This window comes from Pristis pectinata, chromosome 1 (genome assembly GCF_009764475.1).
Source record: "Pristis pectinata isolate sPriPec2 chromosome 1, sPriPec2.1.pri, whole genome shotgun sequence".
Taxonomy (NCBI): Eukaryota; Metazoa; Chordata; class Chondrichthyes; order Rhinopristiformes; family Pristidae; genus Pristis; species Pristis pectinata.
Genome location: NC_067405.1, coordinates 111,276,661 through 111,304,606, shown reverse-complemented (window position 1 = coordinate 111,304,606; position 27,946 = coordinate 111,276,661). Strand labels below are relative to the sequence as shown.

Below are 27,946 nucleotides of genomic sequence, written 5' to 3'. Positions count from 1 at the left end.
AGACCCAGCATAGGCCAGATGAGGCCAATGGCCTCCTTCCATGGTCAATATATGTATAAGATATTGTAGACATATTGAAAGACAACTAACTATATTGTATGAAAATTTGGACCTAGAAGCACCTGTTCAAATGTGCAAGTACATGTGCAAAAACTCCTCGTGTTTCTAGATTAAGAACAGTGAGGAAACCAGCAGTGTAGTATGCCTGGCCCAATTTACACCATGGCATCATGAAAACCAAAGAAATACAATGATCTTCTCTCTCCAGAAAGTGATCCGTAAATCTATCTGACAATTTATCTATAAACACTATCAAATGTTCTTTGCCATCATGCTGCTGATCCAATTGAAATACTGACCAGTGCAGTTTCCATTGCAGGTTTACATTTCTGCACGACATGCTATTTATACATGATAATGAAAAATTCAAACAAATGTAATTAGAATACCATTAAGTTCTTTTTGTAATTCCTCACACATTGCTGTCTCTTCTGCAAGCTCGGTTTCTAGCTTCTGTTGGATGGGCAATTTTACCTCTAGTTCCTTCTTCACCTGCATTATTTTTTCCTTCATTTCTTTAATTTCAATCTTTTGGACAAAAGAACAGAAAATACAAAAACAGAAAATAGAAATTCATTGCTATATTGCTGTAACTTATTTTAACAAATAGCAATTATGCCTTATTACACATTAGAAATATGGTTTAAATATTTACAAGGTGTGATGGTTTCATCTGAAAATAAGCCAACATTCAATGTTAAATGAGAGAATCTTTCCAGGGAAACAACAAGACATGATGGTGGATGATGGGTGCACAGATCAGGGGTTTCCTTTATATTAGGGCAGATCTTCCACTGACTAAGATTACCGGTTGTCAGTGCCCCAGACCACACTGCTTCAGCATAGTCCAGGGCGTAATCTTTTGCTGAAGGCCTAGCTTCCAGCTCACTTGCAAGGCCCATGGCAGTAAAAAGCCTCTGCAACCCTAGTGGTCAGTTGCAGTGACAAGAATGTTGTTGACAGTGTTGAAGCTCAGGGCCAGGTCCAGGGCCTTATCCTCCCCTGCTCTTCACAACCCATCATATGCAGCTCAAAAAGCAGCAAGTACATCCTAGAGGAAGGCAACAAATATATTTAATATTGAATTACTTACCTGCAGTATCAGACTATGAATAAAGGTGCATTTTTCTGCAGCTGCTTCCTGGTCTGACTCTGGATCTCAGCAGAATAAAACTTACTTGGTGTGGTTGTCATGCATAAACTCGACACTTCAATAATTATTAATTCTGAAGTTATACTAAGCTTTAAGATTGTTTGGAGAGTTCTCCCAGACATCACAGGTACTTTACCAACAAGAATGAAAGATCTTTCAAAATATGAGTATTCCTATATGCATTAACAATACTAAAAAAAATTGGCTATTATTGAATCTTTATGCTGCATTAAATCCAGACTATAATTTCTGATAGTATATGTAGATATTGTTATCTGTAAATTGTAATCTGCAACTACTTATAAATGCAGCTAAGAAATAGGAGGCATACTATACTTTCAAATGGTTGATTTCTGCTGACAGAAGCTGTTCCATATTTTTGAATGCATCTTCTTCCGCTGTGAGTTGTTGTTTAAGGGCCTTAATTTTTTCAACATACTCATCAATACTCTTCTGGAGATTGTTACTCTGGTTTAAAACACAAAAAAGTTGTAAATATAAAACACTTTTCATTCTTTACTAAAATGGTCTTCAAAAATCAATCTATAAACGACTTAATTTATCCACAAACTCAAAAGAACAACAATTATTTGTCGGCAACATATTGAGACAGACCTTTTCTGAATGTTTTAGTTTCAAATGATACATGGAAACCCATCACCATGATTTAAAATCTTCAAACTAAGGTAACGAGAAATCTAGATAAGTGCAGTATTTTTCCTGAAATGGAAGATAAAGTCCCTCACCATAAAATCATTTCACATTTAATCAAGTCTAGAGAGTTAGGATGGAGACTGCAAGAGCTCAGATTGAGGGACTTTAAAGAATGCACAGAGATGAGCCTGAATTAAAAGTTAAGTGTGCCTGTTAATCTGTGTATTTCTCCAGGTGATACAAGTCTAGCTGATTGGTCAACCATCATCAGTATGCTCTGCTCTAAGTGAACATGCGATGAAGATCAAAATCACCTCTTGCATCCATTAAAATTGTGGCTCTGATAATTGAAGATGTAGAACAGTAGCAGTTGCTTACCTTTCCACAACAGAAATAATGCAGGTGGCAGACCTTGTACATGGTAGCAGAAGCTGAAAAGGCCATTTCAACACACACACACACACACAGTCCTTGGTTTTATAAAAAAAAGGCATAATGATAACAAAGAAACAATGCTAAGATTTCAGTTGGGGAGTACCGAGGACCAAAATGAATATCGCATCTTTGATAAGACTATAATACCCTATAGAGGGTGCAGAGACTTACTAGAACAGCACAAAAGCAAAATACTGCAGATGCAAGAAATATAAAAAAGGAGGTGGTGAAAAGAAAAAATCCCCATAAATACTCAGGAAATCAGGTAGTATTTATGGAGATGTTGAGAGAGAAAAAAAATCAGTAACCTTAAGTATAAACTCTGCACCTCTCACCTTAGATGTTGTTTGACTTGCCTTATAGATATTTCTAGCAATTATGTCCTTACTTTGTTAAATGATACAAAGCTTAAATACTTAAGTTACATGAAGAAATTAGTTATTCTCTCCAGAACAGTAAAGGTAAGGGGAAATGTCATACAAGCTCTTGAAGTATGTTTCTAGGGAAAAGAAGAACATTGTTTCTGGTTGGTTAGAAACCAGGGATACTTCCTTCTTCTCAGGATTGAAGATGACTTGCTTCCACTCTGGTTTTATGAGTTCTGAGGAAACTAATGAAGTCAATGTGGCAGCTGCAGATTCTTTCACAGATGAGGTGTTATGGGCAGTTGGACGATCTCTCCACCACTTACATGGGGTTTCTGTATCCTCCCGATGCACGGCCTTGAGGTTCTGAATATCACCCTGATTGCTCCTCCTTCTCTCTGAGTGGTCACGGGCCAAGGTTCCCAGGAGTCAATGTGTTTGTTGCACTTCTTCAAGGAAACTTTGAGCATATCCTTGAATCTTCTTCTCTGTCTGCCAAGTAGCCTCCTCTCATAACAGAACAGACTGTCTACTTCGGAAGTCTGGCCTTAAGCATATAAACAATGTGACCTGCCCAATGCAGCCAGCTGAGAGTAACTACGGCCTCAGTGCTGGGGATGTTGCCTGGGAGAAGACACTGACATTGGTTCACTCATTCTTCCTGTGAATTTGGAAGCATTCATGCCTTGAGATTTCTGCTGTAGCTTGTCCAAGTCTCTTTAAAGTAACTGGCAAAAAGAGCTATCAACAGCAAAACAAATTTTCCTTTGCAGTGATATGGAAATACATAGCCTGATAGAGTGATAGAAGCAAACACACTAACAACTTTCGTAAGATAATTGTATAAATAATTTTAAAAGGAAAATTGCTGAGCAATGGTGAAAGAGTTGGGCAATGGAGCTGCTTGGACAACTCTGAAATTTCACAGAGCTAGCATGGGTACCATGAACAGAATGGTCTTCTATACTGCATCATTCCATGAAAACACGAATATTGCATTTTTCAATCATATACTAGTGAAGGCATTTTAAGATTCTGTGTAAAGTTAAAAACAATATAAGAAAGATAAATTCAGAACAGCACTTCAAACTGAACTGCAATAATTGTGGATGTGGAAGCCATAGAAAGGGTGCAGAGGAGATTTACAAGGATGCTGCCTGCATTGGGGAGCATGCCTTATGAAAACAGGTTGAGGGAACTCAGCCTTTTCTCCTTGGAGTGATGGAGGATGAGGTGGGACCTGATAGAGGTGTATAAGATGATGAAAGGCATTGATCGTGTGGATAGTCAGAGGCTTTTCCCCAGGGCTGAAATGGTTGCCATAAGAGGACACAGGTTTAAGGTTCTGGGGAGTAGGTATAGAGGAGATGTCAGGGTTAAGTTTTTTTTACTCAGAGAGTGGTGAGTGCGTGGAATAGGCTGCCGGCAACAGTAGTGGAGGTGGATACGATAGGGTCTTTTAAGAGAGTTTTGGATAGGTACATGGGTCTGAGAAAAATAGAGGGCTATGGGTAAGCCTAGTAATTTCTAAAGGTAGGGACATGTTCGGAACAGCTTTGTGGGCCGAAGGGCCTGAATTGTGCTGCAGGTTTTCTATGTTTCTAATTGGGTAAGAAAAATAGATTCAAAAACTAAACAAGTAGTATGGATGCAGGACATTATTTTGCGGACCTCATTAATCTCTACCGCTGGATGATGGCGAAGGCATTGTGGTGTTTTTCTAAATGGGAAAAAATAAAATGAATTCTCTTGTTTACTTCTCTTGCAACTGTACCAGAACTCAGCCTGAGGATCCAAAGAGAGTACAGTTCTACGAAGTCAGAAGTTTAAATGTACCTTCTCCCCCCCACACATGTAACAGCTGAAATCTCTTCATTTTTGTAGGACCATTGGTTTTTCAAAACACTGGCAATGCCTTGACTAATACAGGTTCTTATCTTACTCTAAGAAAGTGCTGGGTTTATTTCCAGAACTCCTGTAAAGCATGATATGTGAGGATATCCTAAATTAAGCAGGTCATCAAGATTTCCACTTCCCTCAACCATGTTCTGTGATCCATAAAAAATCATGGCCCATACCTCTGCAATTAGTTTCTCACGTTTCCTCTTGAGGTCCTGTAAGCGTTTACTCAGATTAGCTAGATACTTCTCAGTTGTTCTTTTGATATCCAACGTTTCTCTTGACATTTCTTCTCTTTTATGTTGGGTAGCTTCCCTATTTGTTAAATAAAGGGGGTGTATTAGCTAAACTTCAGATACAGAAATTAGGACACAGCATTTCCCTTAATTAAATAAATTATCTAAAAATAATAATACCTACATTTTCCAGTTTTGCTTAAAATTTGAATTTTGTTTGAATAAATAATTAACTATTTAAGCTTCAATTTTAAATCAGTGCAACCAGTGTAAGCAGAACATACAGCAGTCCTTCAGCACGAGGCCTGGGCCATTATATTTAAGTAGTGCAGCTACATCTCTTACCCTAAACTGACATGATAGCTGGCTGACAGGAGAGGAACTATGTCAGAAGCTTGATGCTACCCAGGACTTGCGCAGTGATCCTTGAAAAGGTAAATGACGAAATAAGGGGTTGTAGGCCAAGCATAGGTGGGTGGATAGAGTGGCAAGAGTGTGCTAGGAAGGTAAGGCAGCCAGAGGCTTTATTTTGGGATAGAAGGAAGCTCATACTTTCCCTGAGCCAAATATCACTTTCCTATGATTTAAAAAATTAACTTGGGCCTCATCTGGCCTAATTCTTCTTATACATCTCACATCCAATTAATATCAGGATACGAATTCCTTCATTGGACCTGACATTTTAACAGTAAGTGGCACTGAGTCCAGTACTATGGAATACTGCTTCTATAGAGCACAAAAGCTCTATGGAAGAAATTCAGTGCCATGAGAAAAGAGGTACTGTTCTGGTAGTTTACAAAACAGGGAGCAATCTGAGAAAGAGATCAGGAGACCTGGACACTGATGGCAAGAGGGATGGATTAAATTTAACAGTTTAAAAAGATACCAACTAGATTCAAAAGAGGGAAAGGACTTACTTTTAAGATCATGAATGGGCAGCTGACACCTGTTGCTCGCAATTTCTGCTCCAAGTGAAAACTTCAGGAACCAGATTTGTTGGAACTATCATTAACTGTTGAGCTCCAATTCAAGGCTTCTGGGCTCAAAGGGCAGCTGGAATTCTCTATTTTTATTTATTCACTTTTCATGATCTGGTCATCATTTTAATACTGTCATTTATTGCCCACACCCCGTGAAAGTGGTGGTGAGCCACCTATTCAAAACACTGCAGCCTTTCTGGTGAAGGTAGCCCTACCAAAGGGAGCCCCAGCAATTAGACCAAGTGACAGAAAAGGAACAACACAATATCTCTAAGTCAATGTGGTGTGGAGCTTTGAGGGGAAACTGCAAGTAGTCATTTTCCTGAAGCCCTCATCCTTCTTGTCGGATAAGTTCCAAGTTTGGAAGGTACGGACGGAGCAGACTAGGTGATTGACTGCTGTGTATTCAGTAGATGGTACACACTGCAGTTACTGTGTGCTGATGGTGAAGGAAATTAATGTTTAGAATAGTGTGTGGGGTACCAATCAAGCAGGCTGCTTTGTCAGATGTCGAGCTTCTTGAGGGTTGTTTGAGCTGCGCTCATCCAAGCAAATGGGGAGCTTTCCGTGACACTCCTGTGCTTTGCAGATGACTTTGGGGTGCAAGAGGAGAGGTGGGCTTGTTGCAGAGTAACCGTCACTGGACGACACTGTTGTCAACACCAGAAAAGATTTAACTTGCTTTTTGTAAATAAGACACCTGGTCAATTTTTCACCTTGTCTGGTATATGCCAGAGTGGTAACCCTACTGGAAAAGGTGGCCAGAGGCATGAATAGTTCCGAAGGGCAAGACTTCAGTATTACAGCAGGGATGTTGCATAATTCCAAAGCATTTGTCTTTTTGTGCTCCTCACTGAACCACTGTTGATGTTCTGGCTTGATAACTATTGAGTGAAGGATATGCTTTCCCTGTAGAACCAGAAATCATCAGGGTCAGCTAATTGGAAAGATGGGACAAGCCTTTGCCAGAAATAATCAGATCAACTACTTGTATATGTTTGCACATAAATTGTAACGTGCTAGGAAAGCCTTTTAAAGCAGTAGTGCCTCAGACCCTGAGGATTTTTGTGAAAGGGCACCCGCAGCAAAATATTATTGCACACAAGGCCCAAGGGAGTTTGGCAGGGGTACAGGAAAGATCTGGAGGAGCTTGGAGGTGGACAATTGTAGAAATGAGAAGGGAAGATTGTGCCTAGAAACAGACGTAGTTCAGATCATTGAATGAAGAGCATTGTGCAATAGAGCACCATTGGGAGATGGGGAAAGTTCAGTGAAGCTAGAGGTGAGGAGCTTGGCAGGTATAGATACAGAATCAGCTGCCGATGTATAATCAGGAATCTGGGATGTCATAAGGATGTGGTCTAGCAAGGTATGAATTGCTAAAAATACAAGATGGGGCCCTCCTGATATTGGCAATGAGAGGGTGGGCAGGGAGCTGGTTAGAGTGAATACCAAGATGATTAAAGAAGGATCAACTTGCAAAACAACAGATGTCTCGGACTCTACTGCATCAGACCAGATAAGGTTGTCCCCATTAACTAACATTGAAGTAGGCCTCAAGTCTTCAGTTAAGTCCTACTTTAGTGTGCAAGGTCCAGATCAAAGCACAAATTAATTTTATGCAGCTGATGTTAAGATATGCACTGCATGACAGGCACTCAGTGTAGTCTTCATGGGCAGAAAACCCTAAATGAATTTAAGGAATTGTACCTTATGTACACAAAGGATATGATTACATGTAATTATTTATCGATAGTATTGATTTTTCAAACTCGCCCTAACTCAGTCAGCTAAATTACTTAAACTATCTACCTGCCTAGTATTTAAGGAATCAGTTGATGATTTCAAGTATGGTACGGTTACTGAAAATCCTCTTCTGCATTTGTGCGCGCACTAGTAGGGGCAACTCACAGGTTTCAAAATCTTACCTTAATTCTTTTTCTTTTTCTAACTTGTTTGAATATTTCTGCAACTCCTTATTTAGGAATTCCATTGTATCCCTTAAACAAAAAGAAATTTTTAGAATCTTAGCTTTACCATAAAACAGTCACTGAAACTAAAAGAAAATGCGAACATTCGAGAAAGTTTAGAATTAAGACATTTTTGAGCAAGGAATATGTTTTTCCTGTAATTTACACAAAAAGTAAGCTACTTTCTATTTACATCTGAAAACAAATGCAAAATATTGTGAACAAGAATTACAACAGTATTTCCCCTAGAGAAATGTATGATGGTGAGGGTATAAAGTGCTGATCTACTAGTACAGTCTTTGGCAGTAACCCCTTCAGCTTGGAGAGTGCACTACTGATAAAGCTCTATGTAAGCTCTATTTAGATACTGGTACCACGCTTAATACAATAGTGAGCATTCTTAATGATGGTTCCATTAGCACGCTCATGATGCACTCTCAGGAATGAGAGTGCTAATGGAACCATCATTAAGAGTGGTCATTATTGTATTATATACAAAGATGTGTTTCTGATGGCACTGCTGTCACAGGAGGCATCACAAACTGCTGCCCTCCAACAGCTGTGCTGGGAACCCATCACAAATCCCTGCTCTCTGCTGAAGATTTCAAGTAATGAATCACCCACAGCCTGGTGAAGAGAAGCTGTGCAGCCAAACAAAGAAAGGGGAAGATAACAGCTTCCATCACATCTAATAGGAGATGATGAGAAAGACCACAAGATCTAAGTGCCTTGGCAACACGTGGAACAACCACTGTGAATCCCTTGCAGCTGCCTGCACTCATTGTGGCAGCCACAGTGTAGCCCCGAGCCTTGCATCTCAGGACTGAGGGGACACCCCACTTGCTCTGACCCTCCCAAGACCAGTCCTCACAGCAGCCTCTCTACAGCTGTAGCCGATTCTTTATTTTAGATCATCAGCACAGGGTAGGGGTTCATGCCAAAGACTTGGCACAGCTGTACCCACCATCACAGAAGATGGGATCCCACCAGTTTCCCAACACAGCAGCGCACAGCTCCAAAAAAGATCTACTTTAATATGCTGGGTACTCATCTGAGTATTCAGAGTATAGAATTCAAGTCTGATCAAGGCATCAGAATTCCATGGGATACCGCTATGTGGGGTAAGAGTGCCTATCAGCTCAGCACAACCTTAAGGTATGACCATTATGGCATCTCTCTCGCTATAATTTTCTTCACTTTCTCTTTCCCTGGGTCAGTCATTTAAAGCTTTCAACTGTCCTAAATTTCAGTGAACAAAGAAGAACATTTCTTGCCTAATTTTGGGTACAGGGCTTCTGCTTAATATCTGTGGTAATCTGGTTAAGAGTAAATATGCATCAGGTGCCATAATGCTCTGGTGACAAAATGAACCTTAGGTTATAATATAATCTGCTAGTCTCTGAGTGTACAGCATTTATATGGTTAAAACAACCAGAGAAACATGAGCCCATTTAAAATTAGCTCAACTAATGTGAAAATACTACTTACGATGTACAGGTATAAATAGGGTCTAAAATGTTTTTCATAAAGGCAAGGGTTGAACTATTTTCCAATTTAAAACTACTTTTAAGTTCAAAACATTATTTTCACAGACAAATACTCATGTGGAAAATCTAAATTCAGGAAGTTGCAGTTAGTAAAAATATATTCATCTGAAACTATTCAGTCTGTAACCTCAAGTGTGTTATACAAGCACTGATACCTTACAAAGGAAAAGTACAATTTTACCCTCAATCAACATCTTCACAATCAGCTTTTCAGCACAAGTCACCAGATTGCAACAAAGAGCAGGAAACATCATTCATTTCTTTCTTCCAATTTATGTGCCATTTAGTTCAATTAAAATATTTCTCCAAGTGTTGTGGGTGTATTTTGACAGTGAATATTATTAAAACTAAATTAGGTAATAATATCCTACAGATTTGACAATCCACAAATATAATTGAAACAATATAGATTTGCATGGAATTCTATCTATTTATAAACAGCTGAAGTAAACAGAGAATAATTTAGTGATATTTAGTTCAAATTTAGAATTTTTTAAACTGTCTTACTTGTGTTGTTCTGCAAGATTCAGCATTATTTCTTCAAGTTCTTGGATTTCCTTCCTCACACTTGACAAATTTTCTTCAGTCTGAATAAGCAAATCTTTTACTGAGTTTAACCTAAAATATTAAAATATATAATTTTGCTCTGTAAACATTTTTGAAAATTACAATTCAATTCAACATTACAATTCCATTTTTGTATTTGGTTTTCTCTTGCACAAAACTTCTGTTACTATAATTTGTAGCAGCTAGATAAAACTACCCACAATAATAAATGAAAGAAATGATAGAGAAATTATGGAATCAATTGGAAAGGAAGTTGAAATGGCATGAGTAAATGGTACAAAGAAGCAATTAAATGTCATTCTAAAACTATGTGCATGGTTTACAATAGTATAATTTGCACATTCACATAGTAAATCTTAATACAGATACAGGACCACACAGTTCACCTCCTCAAAATCTATTTCGCCATTCAATTAAATCTGTATCTTATGCCCATTTTAGTGCTCATGCTCCTTTTGACAACAATGGGATTGAATTTTCACAGAACAATTTCAATTTCTAACAAAAAGTGCATCAACAGAGATTTTTGTTGATTTTCCACCAGTTTCAATGGGGAAAACCCCACAGAAATAACTCTAAATAGAAATATTTTACATTGCTGTTGAAAATCGATATATTGACAATGTGTAATTTTTGCATTTGACAAAAACCTGAAAGGTTTAAAATTAATTTGGTTAAAAATATTGTGATCTCAGAAATTGTACTTTATATTCATGCTACCGTAAGTTGACAGGCATTCATATAAATCATGAGATTGACTAAATAAAAACAATGGGTACAGAACGCAGAATTATGGATTTCAGGGTACAGTCCTCAGCAATGTTTCTGGGTATGAATTCCACAATCTTACAATTTGCACTGGTAATCTGCATTGCAAATTCAGAATAGGTCTGCTGATGACAGTAAATCAGGATGGCGGATAAAATCTCGGAAGTTATAGAAGACACAAATGGACAGAGCAATTTATTCAAGTCTTCACTTTGGATTTCTTTACCTTTAGTTTTTACTTGCAATCAAGAGCAAGTTATATATTGTTGCCACTAACTTATGAAAGAATTTTGTATAGGGATTTGTTATATTATGTGAATAGTACTGTCATTTTGTGCAGAGGTTTAGTGTATGGGAATTTCTGACATTTTTGGGCAATTATGAAGTCCCCATTTTGTGAGCAACACTAAAAAAGACTGATTAATTTTATAGATAAAATATATTGAATTTGTCTTCTCCATTTAGGTACCATGCAAATTCCTGTTGCAATTGATTTCTGCAAAATATTCATGCAAAAAGAATGATGCCTCATAAACACACCGGTCTGTTAGACTTTGCAAATGTTTCCTTCTTTCAATTTCCTGTTCTTTTGCTTTCTTAGCTGCTTCACTACGAGATTCCCTTCGGACTGCACGTTCCTGATTTAAAACTTGAGCATTATCAATGTCCTCCTGAGCCTGCAGAAAATAGCAAGTAGATGGGTATAATAGCAAAGGAATGTCAACAAGTTAAAAATATAAATCAGAAGAGACAGTGGTAAAATTAGTTTTAAAAATACTCCTTTTGTTAAAAGCTGCTGAGTTCCTCCAGCATTTTGTGTATATTGCTCTTTTGCTTAAATATTGTGATATTGTATTCTGAAATTACTCTACATTATTAAATACTCACATATTCATATCAACCAAGGCAGTTGCTTTATCATGGATATAATTTCTTTATTAATAATTAAAATATTACTCAAGCTTCAAATGAAGAGGGACAAAAGGATTTTATCTTCTGCTGTGTAGAAAATCATGCCATTCATTCAGGGGCAGATATTTGCACTCATCGCAAATTTAATGTTCTCTATGTCTGGCTCAGCAATGCATTCAGTGAGTAGGTGAGGGATACAAGCAAGACTGGTTAAAAACACAGTTTATATATTAAAAAAAAAATCATTTAGGTAGGTTTCACTCTGAATCATATGCCATTACTTTTCTTGCTTCCAAATAGCAGTTGCCTGCAGAGCTCACAGCTGCCATGTTATAGCTGCACTGACCACTGGGATGGAAGTCAGCTCTTAAAGAACATGGTAGCCATAGTACAGCAGAACAAAAGGCTAACACGAGGCAAAGGATAACAGAGAACACAATGATCTCCTGAGCATCTGACACTCCTGATGCGAAGGACTTGCCTGATTGACTCCCATACCCCAGTGGCCCCAAGCCAAGCCACTTGAGATATGGCTAATCAAAGTTTGCAGCATATTGCACTGAGCAGCACAGCATGAAGATCCTGCAACATTGTCAGTGGAGCTTGTGGTCAAAAGTGACACATAAAAATGAGTCTGTGTACAGGCTGTGGATGAAACATTAATGTCCCACAGGGATGCTTTAATTTGTATCTCCTTGCCAAATTGTTGCGGGCTTTGCTCTTTGCTTTACTGTGACTGGGAAAACAATCATGGGACATGCTTTTAACAGCCAATTTCTTTCAAAAAATGGCTGCTGCTCACTGAATGACATCATTAGGTACACGTTTGACTCTGGGAAAATGTCGGGCTCCCTCAGGTGAATCATGCTCATAATTGCCCAAGCCAGTTTCTGAATGGTCACTGATCAATGATCACTAACATGCTAATCAATTTCAAGCACTTAATTTGAAGACATTTCCAACTCAAAACTAATTCCCCAAAATCTGATCAATCCCATCATTTGCCCCATAAATTACAAGTAATTTCACATACTCACTATATTGCAAGCCACTAGTACAGTGGGGATCCTGGTTTTGTTTTTAAATATAGAAAAAATTCAGACAGACTGTTTTCATATCAGCAAGGCAGATGGAAATGGAAAATTTCTGAGTTTGATGAGAGTGGAACATTTCAGTGGTAATTTTTTTTTAAAACACACCTGTAAAGGTCATTGTTCAGTATTTTCTGGCATTTTACCTACATTACCCCACAAGTGATTTGCATTGCACCTGTCATTGAGTGAACATTTAATATTTCAGATGCAGAGTAACCAGAAACCTAACAATGGTTACAAGAGTAGATCAGTATATGGGCACCTAGAACACATAGACTAACTTCATACTCCCTACAGGCTTTCCATCACCTACAATGTCTGATAGAAAGCTCTTCACTTGTCTAGACGAATAAAACTCCAACATCCAGGACAAAGCACCACATAACAAGCACCCCTCCACCATCCTAAATTTCCACCACTAGCACACTGTGCATTATATTTCTACAAGCATTTTCACGAGATGGACTGCAGAGGCTCATGAAAGCAACTCACCACCATTTCCCCAAGAGCATTTAAAGAAAGGCAATAATGCCGGCCTTGCAAGAAACTCCCACATTCCATTAATAAATTAGAAAACAAGTATTTACGGGCATTTCTTCTTTGAAATTCTAAGTATGCATCATTTTCTTTAATCTCTGAACCATGTAATATTGTTGACGCTACCAAAAGAATTATTCCAATACATTAAAAAATCCAACCTGTAAAGATCTGGTCTGTAACTTTTCAATTTCCGTTTTATAGTATTCAGTGAGAGTACTTAATTCATCAGTAATTTTCTCCCTGTTCAAAACAAAATACACTATTATTTAAGCAATAGTAACACTAATCACATCTGCATTCTTGAATATTGTACAAGTAAACAAGTTGTGTCCTCTATTTAAAAATTTAACTACATAAAACCAATAAATAAATCAAGATCAACTACAGGTTATGCTGTACACAGAACAAAGTTCATTTGTCTTGTTACAACTACAATTATTGTGGTCAGCCAAGATGCTTTCCGATATATTCATTATCAGACACACATGATAGGTTAGATCTAAACAAAATACATTTAGATTTTGATTTAAATAAGCAGCAATTCCATAGTTAATCCTATTAAAAAATGCACTGGTTCTGAATATGCTCCTGGTAACTTTGGTTGGAGATGGGGTAGAAATTTTGGGGACAACATAAAAGGACCAAGACATTATTTGAATTTCTCCGAAGCGGCACGAGGAAGGTCAGCTTCCTCACTCCACCTATATCCTCATTTCCCCCTCCCCACTCCCTCACTCTCTCTCAACCACTTCATTCTCTCACCATCCCTTTTTCCTCCTCTTCTTCTGTTCCTGCTCCCTCCATTTTGTTCCTTCCCATTCCTCTCTCCTTGTTTTCTCTAACCTAACCCTCATTCACTCCTTACATTTAAGCTCAATTGGCCCTTCACTTTGGACACATTTCCCTCTCCTTCCCCTCACTTTTTTTCTCCCACTAGTCCACGTCCTTATCCCACTTTCCCTTTCTCCTCTTCTGCTTGGCATTTTTACCTCCCATGCCTCCAATATATCAATGTTCACCATTGTGCTCTCTATTCGTTTCTCCACAACCTTCCTTTCCCAAGCCATCTCCTCTACCATTCTCTTCACCCTACTCTTCACCACCTTTGAAGACTGGTATGTGTTTCAGTTTCATTCAATCGGACAAAAATACCCAGAGATTTGACTGTTTTGCATCTATGTATGGTGTTTACAGTACGAGTTTGTTTTTTCCTGCATTGTATATACATGCATGTCCCTAAATTTAGTTAAATATAATGAAAATAGTACTTGCTGAAATACTTTGCTATTTGCTCCATTTTATAATGAACCCTGCAAGAATATTTTATAAAACAGAATTTGTTTTTACTTCTTTTTAGTTAGTTCTTCAATCGTTTTCAATTTTTCATTGTGCTCGTGTTGAAGAGCAGTTTCTTGCTTTTCTAAAACTGTATTCTGCATTCCTAATTGTGCTGTTTTCTGCAAACATTAAAAAACAGTAATTCACAACAATGTTTAAGAACAATATTATTCTATCAGGTACGAATAGAAATGCAAATATGAAACTAATTCTACCTAATCTTAGTTAAAAATGGTAATACAAAGTAAAAGGCTTTCACTCCACTTCTTGGTTTGCTTTTCTTCATAGTTATTGGACCAGAGTACGGTGGATTCTTTCTTCTTTCAGCTCTATCATTGCTACCACAGCCTTCTATAAACAGGGCTCTTTTGAATTCTCTCTCACAACAACTTATTTAGTACTTCATGGGATAAAAATGCCCCAGGTATTTCATACGAGTGTTATCAAACAGCAAAAGTTTATTCAAAGTGGCAGGTTGTAAGGAGCATCTTAAGGAGAAAAGAGAGGTGGAAATGTTCAGAGAGAGTTTTCTACAGTTCAAGGCCTTGACAGCTGTAGATATGGCTACCAATGTTGAAGTGATTAAATCTAGTAATACCCAAGAAACCAGAATTGGAGGAGAACAAACATCTCAGAGGTTTTAAGGTTGGAGATGGTAAGGATAGACAAGATCATGGAGGCAACCGAAAACAAGAATTTAAGCTTTACAAGTGGCGCTTAACTGGGAGTCACCATATAGCACAGGGATGCTGGGTGAACAGGATATGGAAAGAATTAGGATGTGGGGAGAAGATTTTGATTGACCTCACCTCACGCTGAGAAGAATGATGAAGGACAACCAAGAGTGCTTGGATTGGTAAATCCTCAATAGTAACAAAGGTGTGGATGAAGATTTCAGCTGTAGATGAGCCAAAGAAGGGCTGGATTCAGGTGAAGTTACAGAGGATTCAATGGGTGGTCTTAGTGTTGGCTTGGATAAGAGATTCTAAACTCATCTAAGGGGGAAATTTATCAAGCTTTCAAACAAGTTGGTTCAGTTTCAGATCATTGCCAGTGTTCCAGAGAACAGTTTGTGACAGGTTGAAAATTTAATTTGAGTAACTTTTTGCTCATTAAATATTAGATATTGGACAATGACAATTTATAAATTATTATGGGGTAGGGAGGTGATGGAGAGATAGAGCTGGGTATCACATGGAAACTGAAGTAACTTTTGGACAATGTTGCTCAGAGGCAATGTATGAATGAGAAATAAGAATGGCTAAGGATAAGCATGTGTAGGAAGAGAAACTATTGTGATTCTCTTACTTCACCTCCTATTACTTTCAAAATCAACACAACCCACCTTTTTGATCCCAGTTTAATCATTTTGCACAATTCCTCTCAGGTTCTGTTTGATGTAAAATTCACTTCTGAAAAGCACCTTAGCACATTAAAGACAACACATAAACAATACATTGAGCTTAGTTCCTACAGAAGTAGGAAAGCTGCATTTTTCCCTCCATCAGCAATTTCAATAGTTTCAGAGCCTTAAATTACCTTGACAGAGCTTCATGGAATTTTGCCTCACAGCAACTTGCATTCATACAACAACTTAATGTCATAAAAATGTTCCAATTTTTTTTTTAACATTCCAGATCTACTTGCATATATAGCCTTTGATAGGTGATGTTCTCCCATTGGGCCCCTTGAACTTCATTCCTTAATGCAAATCAAGATCCAATGAGGTACAATGGATTCCACAGTAATTTTGCTTGGATTCTGAGTGAGCTGGTCATTGTGTCTATCCTGGAAATTAACCTGCCATGGAGCCAGACAGACTTACTATGCTTAAAAACCCTTTGTTGACCTGAGCTAGGCTCAGTTATCAGTCATGATAGCCACAGAGCAATTTCACCCTATGCACTCTTGACATATCTCATAATAGGTGATCTTCTGTTGTTGGCCACAGAACCGCTCTCTCATTTAAATTCGATTTTTGCTTCCCTTCTATATAGTTTCTTCCCAGCTAGGACAGACAAATCGGAGTCATGTATTTCTCCATCCTACTCCCATTTTGACTTCTCTGTTGTGGGCTTCCTAAGGAACTGAAATGAAACTCACTGAAACTTAAGTTTTATTAGGCATTCTGCCAGAATCAATATCGACTTAACAATTTGAGACCAGAATCACTGCTCCCATTTTTTTCCAGACGGTGGCCTTTGGTAATCATTCTGCTTTTCCCACTTAGACTTACCCTGGATCCATTTCTTTGACTTTTTTCTTCTATTCCTTCATTACACATACCATTCTATCTGCCTTCCACCCCTTTATAAGCCATTTCCTTAGGTCTTTCATCCTCAGCTTTTCCTACATTTTGTTCAAAATCTGGTACACCTTTAACTACTGCTGAGGAAAGGTTATCAATCAGCATTAATTCTCTACAGATGTTATCTGGGTGCTGGGAATTCCAGTTTTTTCTGTTTTAATTTCAAAATTCCATCATTTACTAAATTTTACTTTTGTATTCAATGATTGCCTGTTTGCCTTACTGTAACTCTTACCTCTTCCTGGACCACTACATTATCGCTTAACTTGTCCAGTTCCATCTTTAAATCATCAAGTTTGTTTTTCTTTTCAAAATTTATTTTGTTCTGATCCTGAACCAGTTGGTGTACCTCAGTAAACTAAAATAAAAGATTTAGAATACATCAGAATAGTAATTGCAAAGACACAATATGTTGAGAATTAAGGTGACAAACCACCCAAGTTCACCAAAACACTGATTACTATAGATACCTGTACACTTAAAATATAGTTAGACCCAAAAAATGCAACCACCTACAGACCAAGGAACATAGCACACCTGAACTTCTGTGAATATAGAAGTAAAGGGCTTCCACTCATTTAACTATTATTCATGTACATCAGGCATGAAAATGTACAACTGGGGAAACTTTTCAATCTTACACACTCGTGCATTAGAAATTTTTAAAAGAATTAGAAGGACAAAGCTAATTAACGATATTTAAAAATTTGATAGAAATCTTATTAAAAATCAAGGTAGGTTACTTTGCTTCCTCCCTAAGAGTTTAATGTAATGCAGAAAACTTGCGTGTTAGACTTCATTAGTATGGGCAGAGAAATTAATGATCACATTTATATGAAAATAATAATTAAATTAATTTGAGCAGGAAACATTTGTACAAATATCTCACTAAAACCATTTAGACCACGTACTTAATTTGTGTCTAGATTTAGGGTGTCACTGGACTCCAATCACTGGATGGCAATTTCAGGCTGCTGACCCATTATAAATAGTCAAGAAAACCATTATTTGATTAAAGAAAAAAACTAATAATTTAAATTTATAATTAATATTGTTAGCATATAAATTAATATCAAAATATAAAACATAATTCCATTTATCTTTTAGAATAATGAAGAAATTACTTTTGCTGTTAAAGATTCCTTTCTGATTTTAAATTCATTTTGTTTCTCATCCATTTCCTCTTTTAAATCTGCAATATCTCTGGTTACGTCAACAATTTTCTGTTTCGTATCTCGTATGTTGTCATATGTTTCGTTCAATGTGATTTGCTTATTGGCTCGATCACCCATCACATTATTCATTAGGAATATGATGTCATTGTATCGTGCTCCTGCCTCTTGTTGTATAGGGCTGAGACAAGGAAAGATGCAAAAAGAGCATACAAATTAGGATTGTAAATTCAACTTATTTATATATAAATGTTATTGAGTGATTTAAAAATTAATCATCAGGTTAACTGCTGTTTTAATCACACTGTTGAACAAAGAATACAAGTACTTTTGAATTGCTCAGTGGAAAATGCTTATAATTTCCCCTACTTCAGTTTAACTATGTTTTTGTTTTCTCTGGATTTGTCTGTTCCAGTACATTCCTTGTCAGCTTCCCATCTTCAATAAGCTTGGCCTTAGGCAAAACACTCCATCACACCCTAATGCATGCCAAGTCCTGTTCACCAATTCTCCTTGCTCATGACTTATATGGCTCTAGCAATGCTCAATTTTAAATTCTCATTTTTAATCCCTCCTTGTCCCTTCTAAGTCCAACTACCTTCAACCGTGATCTCTATACTCGTTCAAGTTTGGCCTTTTGCCTATTCCTGACACTAAACATTCCACCATTGACAGCTGGAACTTCCACTGAAGTTCAACAGAACTGAATGTTCTGCAATTCCCTTTCTCAAACACTTCACTTTTCTAGTCATCCCTTTTTATTTTAGACATTCTGTAAAATATACCTGTCTTACTACCTCCTTATGTAACTTGATAAATTTTTTGGATAATTTCAACATTCTTAAAAGGCTCTATATAAATTGCTGTTGACTTTGCTAAAATGGATTTAGATAATGGTCATTAAATTTAAAAATATATTTCCAACACTCAAGGAACTGCCAATTTATGAGGAAAAAAATCACACCAGATGACAATATTGTAAAGTGAGCCAATTGTTTTTATAATAGCACTTAAATTTTACAACACCATCACATTAGCTGCATTTCACGTAAGATATTTATGCATGGAAATCAAATTAAACTCTCACCCTTACATTCTAACTCGAGGATCTTAGAGACAAATGCAATAATTGAACGGAAAGAGTTCACATGCAATCATTGAAGGAAAAGAATACAAATTTTCCCCGCAAGATTTGGTACTGCAGAAAATGTTGTGTGATGCTGTACAACATATAATGCTGAAGGATGTACTGTTGAAATAGGCTTACCACAGAGAAGCATTTTCTTGCTCCAGCCTACAGTATTCCTTTTTGAGTGCTTCAATTTGTTGTGTCATCATCTCGATTTTGGCCTTCAATTCGTTCAAGTGCATTGTTTTTGAATCACGGGCAGCAGCAACAGCAGCTTAAAACAAAAGCAAAAGCAACATTTTATCTTGAAAAATTTCATTATAACATTTGAAAGCTTAGTTTCTCTCAACACAATACTAAATAAAATTTTGGGAATATTGCCAAATATCTTTGAAGATAGATTATTGAAAAATACTTTAAGGCTCTGATATTGTCCCACATCTCAAAAATGTGCTAGTTGGTAGGTTAATTGGCAACTACCCCTAGGATAGGTAGATGATAGGAGAATCAGAATGGAGGCGATGGGTATACAAGATAAAATATGTTACAGGGAAATAAGAGAGGAAACAGGATTGATGGGGCACCTGAATTGCTGAATTTTTCAACATTTTCTGTTTTCATTTTAAATATGAAAATGCATGAAACATATTTAAAAAAATCATGCCTTGCTTTCCTTTACATGGTCACTTCCAACTCTTCCCTTCATTCATCTTCTTAAGTATTTTACTCAAAAGAATGTGAATTATTACAATTCCCCACCTTTGAATGCTCAGTCACTCAGAATATTCAAGATTGAGATTAACAGATTCTTGAGCACTAAATCAGAAACTCTGGATATGTGGGGGAAAATTGGAATAGAGGCGGAGAAGTAGCCAGGATTTCACAAAGTAGCAAGGATATGTGGGATTCACAGGGTTACTCCTGATTCCAATTCTCCAACTTTACTCTTTTCTCAAGTGTTCTATCTTCATTTAAGTGAACTGATCATCAACTAATACCCATTATAAACCTACTTACTCTCATAACTGCCTCAATTACACCTTCCTAAACCATTTCCTACTGGGAATGTATTCCATTCTTCCAACTTACTTGACTCTTCTGCAAATCTGACAATGCTACCTTCAAGACAAGTGCTTCTGATGTGTCTTTGGTCTCCTCGATTGATAATTGCTCTCCAGCATGGATGACAAGATGGATCTGTTCTTTTCACTGCATTTGCTCTCACTTCTTCCCCTTCTTCTCAGAATCACAATGTTTGCTTTGTCTGCACTTTCCTTTCATCAGCTACCACATTTGACAGATTATCTTCCAGGATCTGTACTATTTTTAGTGAGATCTCAGGACCAAACACATCATTCTTCACTACCCCAGTTCCTTCAGAATTCTGAAGAGATGATTCTCTCTGGAATATTCTAATCTATCAGACACACTTGGATTATATGCCACCTCATCCTCCAAAGTGCAGGGGGTGCACCACCTAGCCTTTTGCTTCCTCCTTCCCACTGTCCAAGGCCCAAACCCTCCAACTAGGCAAAGCATGTGTATCTCTTTCAACTTAGTTATATTGTTTTTGTTGCTCAGAATGTGCTCTCTTCTACAAGACTAAATATATTTTGGGTGGGCACTTTGCTAAATCCCTTCATTCACTCTGCAAAATGATCCTGAGCTTCCTGCAACTTGCTATTTTAATTCTCTGCTTTACTCTTTTTTTCCCCCAGATTTCTCAGTCCTATTCAGATAGTTCTGGCTGTGGCCTTCTACACTGTTCCAAAGAAGTTGAATGGAGACTCAAAGAACAGCACTTCATCTTTTGATTAGGGCATATCGAGAGGAACACAGAGTTCAATAATTTCAGATCATTTTACCTATTCTTTTTTTCCAGGCAGCTGAAGATGCTGCCATTGAAATTAGTCATGCAACAAAGGAAGATGCATTGCATTTTCTTACCTGCTATTTGCTGTTTTAGTTTGTTAGGAAGTTCAGAAAGCTTGTACCGTAGTTTACTGGCTTCAATGGTTTCTACTTCAAGTATTTCATGGATGGTCCTCCTGGCTTCCTCCTGGACAGTACAACAACTTCTGTTTATAAAGCACATTTTCCAAGGTCCTTCACAGGTACATTACCAAAACAAAGATTAATTCCAAGACACAAAGGAAGAAATTAAGGCAGACTGCAAAGGAGGAGGTTTTAACAAGTAATTTAAAGGACAGAAGAGTAGAAAGACAGAGAAGTGTATGGAGTGAATTCAAGAGCTCAGCATACTGGCAACAGAAGGAAAAACCACTGATAGTAGAGCTATTACACTCAGGGATGAGCAAGAGGTCATAATTGGAGGAGTGTAGACATCTCAGAAGGTTACTCAGCAGGAGGAGATAACAAAACTAACAAAAGGGCGGGATTTTAAACGAAAGGAAAATCGTAAAATCAAGGCATTGCTTAATTTGTAGGTCACCAAGCACAGGATGGATGGATGAACATGACTTGGTGTAACGTAGGTTATAGACACTCTACATATTACTCATATTTGTAGATTAATGTCATGGACCTTTTATACATTCAGAGTATGTACATGCCATTTTAGGAATAGAAGTCAGACCCCATCATAGGACTTGATATGGAACCATGCAGCTCCAAAATGAACTAGCTAACATAGGTCCCATACCGAATATATCATTAGCTTACATCAGCCATCCTTATGGTCCCTTGCAATCATGCTGAAGAGTTTAAAAGTAGACCAGGATTTGTTACATTACTAAATAATGCCCTTCTGTTAATATAGAATGACTATGCTCTTTGCTAGATTACTTAGAGTTACAACAATAATTTTACAATTTCCCCACTCAGCCCTTCACTTCACCATGTCAGGAATGTTGATCATTATCTATCTATCTATTTATTTATTTATTTATTATTTGGGATGTGCATGTTGCTGACAAGGCCAGCATTTATTGGCCATCCCCAATTACCCTTGAGAAAGTGATAGTGACTCTTCATCAGAATAGAAGGGTCATTGATCTAAAATGCTAACTTTGTTTCACTTTCCACAAATGCTGCCGGAACTGCTGAGTGTTTCCTGCACCTATTGCTTTTATTTCAGATTTCTATTATCAGCAGTTATATATTCCTTTGAAAATTCTACAGCTGTTCTATAGCAATGCCAGTTATTTATGATCAGAGATCCTTTTGAAACATGCACGCACAGTCCCAAATCGTGAGACCTTTTAAAGTTCATCATCTGTCCTTAGTTAATATATTAAAATGAAGCTCCCAAATATTCCTGATGAAATCTTCCTCTTAGAGCTAAATGGTTAGCTTATGCATGATGCAGAACACGTTTCAGAAATCTAGCATCATCTATCCCGGTCCATTTTGCTTCTACACAGTTACAGCTGTTTGTGGTATTTGAAACAGCAGGACAAAGTTGAAAGCATATTCTTTGTGCTCAGATCCATTATGCTACCCATCACGGTTTTTGCAAGACACATCAACTGTTCAGTTCAAGATAGGGCAAGACCAAATGGGTTAATCTGAACCAGTCACCTCTTTCACATCCCCTCCCCAGTGGTGCTGTCACATTCTTGGACTTTTAGTTCTCTCTCTCTCTTTTTTTTGCACTGCTTCAGATTGCACTACAATCTTTGCACCATTCTACTGTTCTGTGCACATTGCTGTATTTATTATTGGTATTGGTTTATTATTGTCACTTGTACCGAGGTACAGTGAAAAACTTGTCTTACAGGTCAATTCATTACACAGTGCAGTTACATTGAGTTAGTACAAAGTGCATTGATGTAGTACAAGTAAAAGCAGTAACAGTACAGAGTAAAGTGTCACAGCTACAGAGAAAGTGCAGTGCAATAAGGAGCAAAGGTCACAACAAGGTAGATCATGAGGTCATTGTCCATCTCATTGTATAAGGGAACCGTTCAATAGTCTTATCACAGTGGGGTAAATTATTACCTTGTATACTGTTTATTCTGTGAGCTTCATGCAAGCTAGGAATTTCATTGCACCGTGGTGTATGTGACAATAAGCTAATCTGAATCTGAGAAGCATATTATGTGTTGCCAGTAGCAGGGCTGTAGAATATGCCCATCAGGCTAGGCTAAACCAATGGAGAGAGGAAAAATTCAAATTAAAGATGAGATGTTGTTCCTCAAGCTTGCCTTGGATCTCGTTGTAACTGCAGACAGATAGCTGAGGGTGGAAGTGGCAAGGAGAATTAAAGTGGCAGGCAACCAGAAACTCAGCATCACTCCTACAGACAGGTACTCCACAAAGTGATCATTCAACCTACATTTGATTTCTGCAATATAGAGGAGACCATGCTGTGAACACCCAGTGCAGTACATTATATTGGAAGGAGTGCAAGTGAATCACTGTTTCATTCAATGTGGAGGCTGGTGGGGTGGAAGGTGAAGGGAAGGGGTGAGAGCAGAGGTGCAGGAAGTAGATGAGATGCAGTCAAGGGTTCTGTCCACTTTAGTAAGAGAGGAAGCCATTTTTCAAGAAGAAGGAAGACATTTCAAAGATACTGCACATGTGCAAAGACTCTCATCATCAGAACAAATGTCACTGACTGGAATATATTCATTCTCCCCATTTCTCTCAGGTGAACAAATACTTTGTAAAGGAACAGGCTATTACACAACATCCTGTTGCACAAGTTCTTAATCCATTTGCCTTTTATCATATTTCAAGACCATTCATTCTTCTATCTGTACCAGCAGATCTGCAATTGATCACTCAAGCAAAACTTGCAAAAGGCAAACTGTAGTATAGGGCCCTTTGAAATACGCATTATTACCATGTTACACAAAATCCACTTACTGCTTACCAGCTGATTAACTCCACCTACAATATTTGCAAAATGTCGAATAGTTCCACATTCAAAACAAATTCCTTTGTCTTTCAGTTGTTTTTCTGGAAAAATATACAATATTCAGACATTTTAACATTTAGCTTCATTATCAATATTTCATCAAAATAAAATCGTTCATAATAAGTGAATTTCACATAAAACATGAATTTTAAACTTTTGTTCAGAGTACTGAATAAAACTATTCATTCCACTTAAATTTTAGTGTTGACGCGATACTAAAAACATACTGTATATCCCATAAATGTTCTTGCATACAAAGACAACTATAATGGTGCAATTTATGGAATTTTCTGAATCGATTTTTCTCGGTGATAGGAACAAACTTAATCCCTAAATTAACCTGAGTGAAACAGATAATCTGGTCAATGTGCAGGACTCTGCTGTGTACATCTTGGCCTGCATCATTACCTACATTTCAAAAGTGACTTCACTTCAAAAGAACCTAAATAACTGGAAAACTCTTTTGATTCTCCTCTCAACTTGAACCTATTGCCTCTAGTTTTAGACTCCCCTATCGTGGGAAAATGACTAAGACCATCCACCTTATCTATGCCCCTCATGATTTTATATAGCTCACCCCTCAGTCTCCTACGCTACAGGGAAAAAAGCCCCAACTGATCCAAACTATCCAGTCTCTCCCTATATCCCAAGCTCTCCACTCCCAGCATCATCCATGTGAATCTCTTCTGCTTGTAATTGAGTCAAGTTAAATGAAATTAAAATATATAAATATCATGAAAGTGATGACCAAGTCTTAAACCCACATTCTCCTGCTGAATAATCAATTCACTATATTCAATTTTTTCTTAAGATACATCATTGGAAGGAGGGTTAATAAAAACAAAGGGATCATAAGTGAGGTGCACATCACTCTCCACACATGACAAGTGTGATTTGGAAGATGGAAAGCGGAGAGATGGTGGTCAGGAAGAAAGGGGATGAGAGGTGGCAAAGAGGGATGGGAAAAAAGGGTAGCTGGAGGAGAGGAAGAAGGGGAATCTGATAAGGATTGAATGGAGGGGGTACAGATAAGTGACCAAAGGGAGGTGAAAGGAGGTGAAGGAGGGGGGGAAGGAGGTGAAGGAGGGGGGGAAGGAGGTGAAGGGAGGGGGGGAAGGAGGTGAAGGGAGGGGGGGAAGGAGGTGAAGGGAGGGGAAAGGAGGTGAAGGGGGAGAGGGAGGTGAAGGGGGAGAGGGAGGTGAAGGGGGAGAGGGAGGTGAAGGGGGAGAGGGAGGTGAAGGGGGAGAGGGAGGTGAAGGGGGAGAGGGAGGTGAAGGGGGGGAGGGAGGTGAAGGGGGAGAGGGAGGTGAAGGGGGAGAGGGAGGTGAAGGGGGAGAGGGAGGTGAAGGGGGAGAGGGAGGTGAAGGGGGAGAGGGAGGTGAAGGGGGAGAGGGAGGTGAAGGGGGAGAGGGAGGTGAAGGGGGAGAGGGAGGTGAAGGGGGAGAGGGAGGTGAAGGGGGAGAGGGAGGTGAAGGGGGAGAGGGAGGTGAAGGGGGAGAGGGAGGTGAAGGGGGAGAGGGAGGTGAAGGGGGAGAGGGAGGTGAAGGGGGAGAGGGAGGTGAAGGGGGAGAGGGAGGTGAAGGGGGAGAGGGAGGTGAAGGGGGAGAGGGAGGTGAAGGGGGAGAGGGAGGTGAAGGGGGAGAGGGAGGTGAAGGGGGAGAGGGAGGTGAAGGGGGAGAGGGAGGTGAAGGGGGAGAGGGAGGTGAAGGGGAGAGGGAGGTGAAGGGGAGAGGGAGGTGAAGGGGGAGAGGGAGGTGAAGGGGGAGAGGGAGGTGAAGGGGGAGAGGGAGGTGAAGGGGGAGAGGGAGGTGAAGGGGGAGAGGGAGGTGAAGGGGGAGAGGGAGGTGAAGGGGGAGAGGGAGGTGAAGGGGGAGAGGGAGGTGAAGGGGGAGAGGGAGGTGAAGGGGGAGAGGGAGGTGAAGGGGGAGAGGGAGGTGAAGGGGGAGAGGGAGGTGAAGGGGGAGAGGGAGGTGAAGGGGGAGAGGGAGGTGAAGGGGGAGAGGGAGGTGAAGGGGGAGAGGGAGGTGAAGGGGGAGAGGGAGGTGAAGGGGGAGAGGGAGGTGAAGGGGGAGAGGGAGGTGAAGGGGGAGAGGGAGGTGAAGGGGGAGAGGGAGGTGAAGGGGGAGAGGGAGGTGAAGGGGGAGAGGGAGGTGAAGGGGGAGAGGGAGGTGAAGGGAGGGGAAAGGAGGTGAAGGGGGAGAGGGAGGTGAAGGGGGAGAGGGAGGTGAAGGGGGAGAGGGAGGTGAAGGGGGAGAGGGAGGTGAAGGGGGAGAGGGAGGTGAAGGGGGAGAGGGAGGTGAAGGGGGAGAGGGAGGTGAGGGGGGAGAGGGAGGTGAGGGGGGAGAGGGAGGTGAGGGGGGAGAGGGAGGTGAGGGGGAGAGGGAGGTGAGGGGGAGAGGGAGGTGAGGGGGGAGAGGGAGGTGAGGGGGAGAGGGAGGTGAGGGGGAGAGGGAGGTGAGGGGGAGAGGGAGGTGAGGGGGAGAGGGAGGTGAGGGGGAGAGGGAGGTGAAGGGGGAGAGGGAGGTGAAGGGGGAGAGGGATGGCTGGGGAAACTATGGACTGGAAAAAGGATGGAGAAGGAACATAATAAATAAACAGTTGTGGGGGAAGTGCGGGCAGAGAAGATGGAAGGTGGAAATGGCATTGGTGGATAGGGTGGGGAAGATGGAGATGGCAAAGCAAAGCGGGAAAGGATTGAGGGTGGGGGCAGCAAGGAGGGAGGGAGAATGTGGTGGGGGAGCAGCGATAAAAGAAGAAGCAAGGGGTGTGGGAAGAAGGGTTGGAGGGAATTAGGGGACTGACAAGAGGGGATGGGAGGTTTGCATGGGGAAGGAGGGAATGCAGATGGAATAAGGAACAAAGGCATGAAGGGAAGGAGGGAAGGGAGGGAAAAATGAGAAGCAGGGGTAGGGGGCTTGATGTCTCATTGTGGGTTGGAGTCGTATGGTTGTCCGTAATCTGTTTGGTGTGGTCTGTAGGAATGGGCAAATGGGGAAGAGCAGAAAAATCATGCAATGTGGGAAATCAGAGAATTGGGTACTTTGGGAAAGCAGAAAGCAGTGGACAGGAGAGGAGGGGCTGATCAGTTGCCGGTTGAGGTTGACATGCAATAGTTAGTGGGGGTGGGTGGGTGGAAGCTGTTGGAGCTTGAGAGGTGGGGTGGGTGGGGGTATGGGGGTGTAGTGGGGTGGGGGTGTAGTGGGGGTGTGTGGTGGTGGTGGGGATGTGTGCTGTGGGGGATGGGGTGTGTGGGTGTGGGGTGGGGGTGTGTGGGTGTGGGGTGGGGATATGTGCTGTGGGGGAATGGAGGTGTGGGTGGTGGGGCAGGGTGGGGTTTTGGGGTGGGGATGTGGGTGAGAGTGGGAGGTTGGGGGTGGGTGGGGAGGTGGTGTTGAGGGGGTCGTGGGGGCGTGAGGATGGACGGGGTTGGGGGTTGTGGGGGCGTGAGGATGGGCGGGGTGAGGTGGTGGTGAGGGGGTTGGGGGTGGTGGGGGCGTGAGGATGGGCGGGGTGAGGTGGTGGTGAGGGGGTTGGGGGTGGTGGGGGCGTGAGGATGGGCGGGGTGAGGTGGTGGTGAGGGGGTTGTGGGGGCATGAGGATGGGTGGGGCGGGGTTTTTGGGGGAGCGTGGCGGTAGGTGAGGGTGAAATCCCTCCTCTCGTCAATTTCTTGGACCGAGGCCCCGGGGCGGCCGGACTTGGCACCAAACACCCCTCTCCCCTCCCTTACCCAGGTCCTGCAGCCGCTCCAGTGCGAGTTTCACGGTGTGCGGATGCACCCTCTGCCCACACAGCTCCATGGCGGCCACAACCCCGGCCCCGCTCCCTGCAGCCACAGCCTGAACACAGCGTCTCCTTGACAACGGCAGAGGCCAGAACAACTTCCGGTAGAGACTGCACCGGGGGAGCCAGCCCCAGCCCCGGGCACTGCTGCTGCAG

General features: G+C 40.3%; 1 protein-coding gene across 1 annotated transcript in view; it reads right to left on the bottom strand.

Moving 5' to 3' along the window:
* ccdc175 (coiled-coil domain containing 175) overlaps nt 1-27,843 on the bottom strand; it is a 36,764-nt gene extending 8,921 nt beyond the window's left edge. Inside the window, exons 1-14 of the mRNA XM_052016476.1 lie at nt 27,738-27,843; nt 23,965-24,050; nt 21,075-21,186; nt 19,266-19,401; nt 17,951-18,179; nt 17,062-17,184; nt 14,528-14,637; nt 13,339-13,420; nt 11,175-11,311; nt 9,807-9,917; nt 7,711-7,782; nt 4,746-4,881; nt 1,550-1,681; nt 450-588 (exon numbers count right to left, since the gene is read on the bottom strand). Of these exons, the coding sequence (XP_051872436.1) occupies nt 450-588; nt 1,550-1,681; nt 4,746-4,881; nt 7,711-7,782; nt 9,807-9,917; nt 11,175-11,311; nt 13,339-13,420; nt 14,528-14,637; nt 17,062-17,184; nt 17,951-18,179; nt 19,266-19,401; nt 21,075-21,186; nt 23,965-24,050; nt 27,738-27,807 (1,675 nt within the window). The 5' untranslated portion in view covers nt 27,808-27,843. The remainder of the gene's footprint in view (nt 1-449; nt 589-1,549; nt 1,682-4,745; nt 4,882-7,710; nt 7,783-9,806; nt 9,918-11,174; nt 11,312-13,338; nt 13,421-14,527; nt 14,638-17,061; nt 17,185-17,950; nt 18,180-19,265; nt 19,402-21,074; nt 21,187-23,964; nt 24,051-27,737) is intronic.
* Between the last annotated feature and the right edge of the window lie 103 nt (nt 27,844-27,946).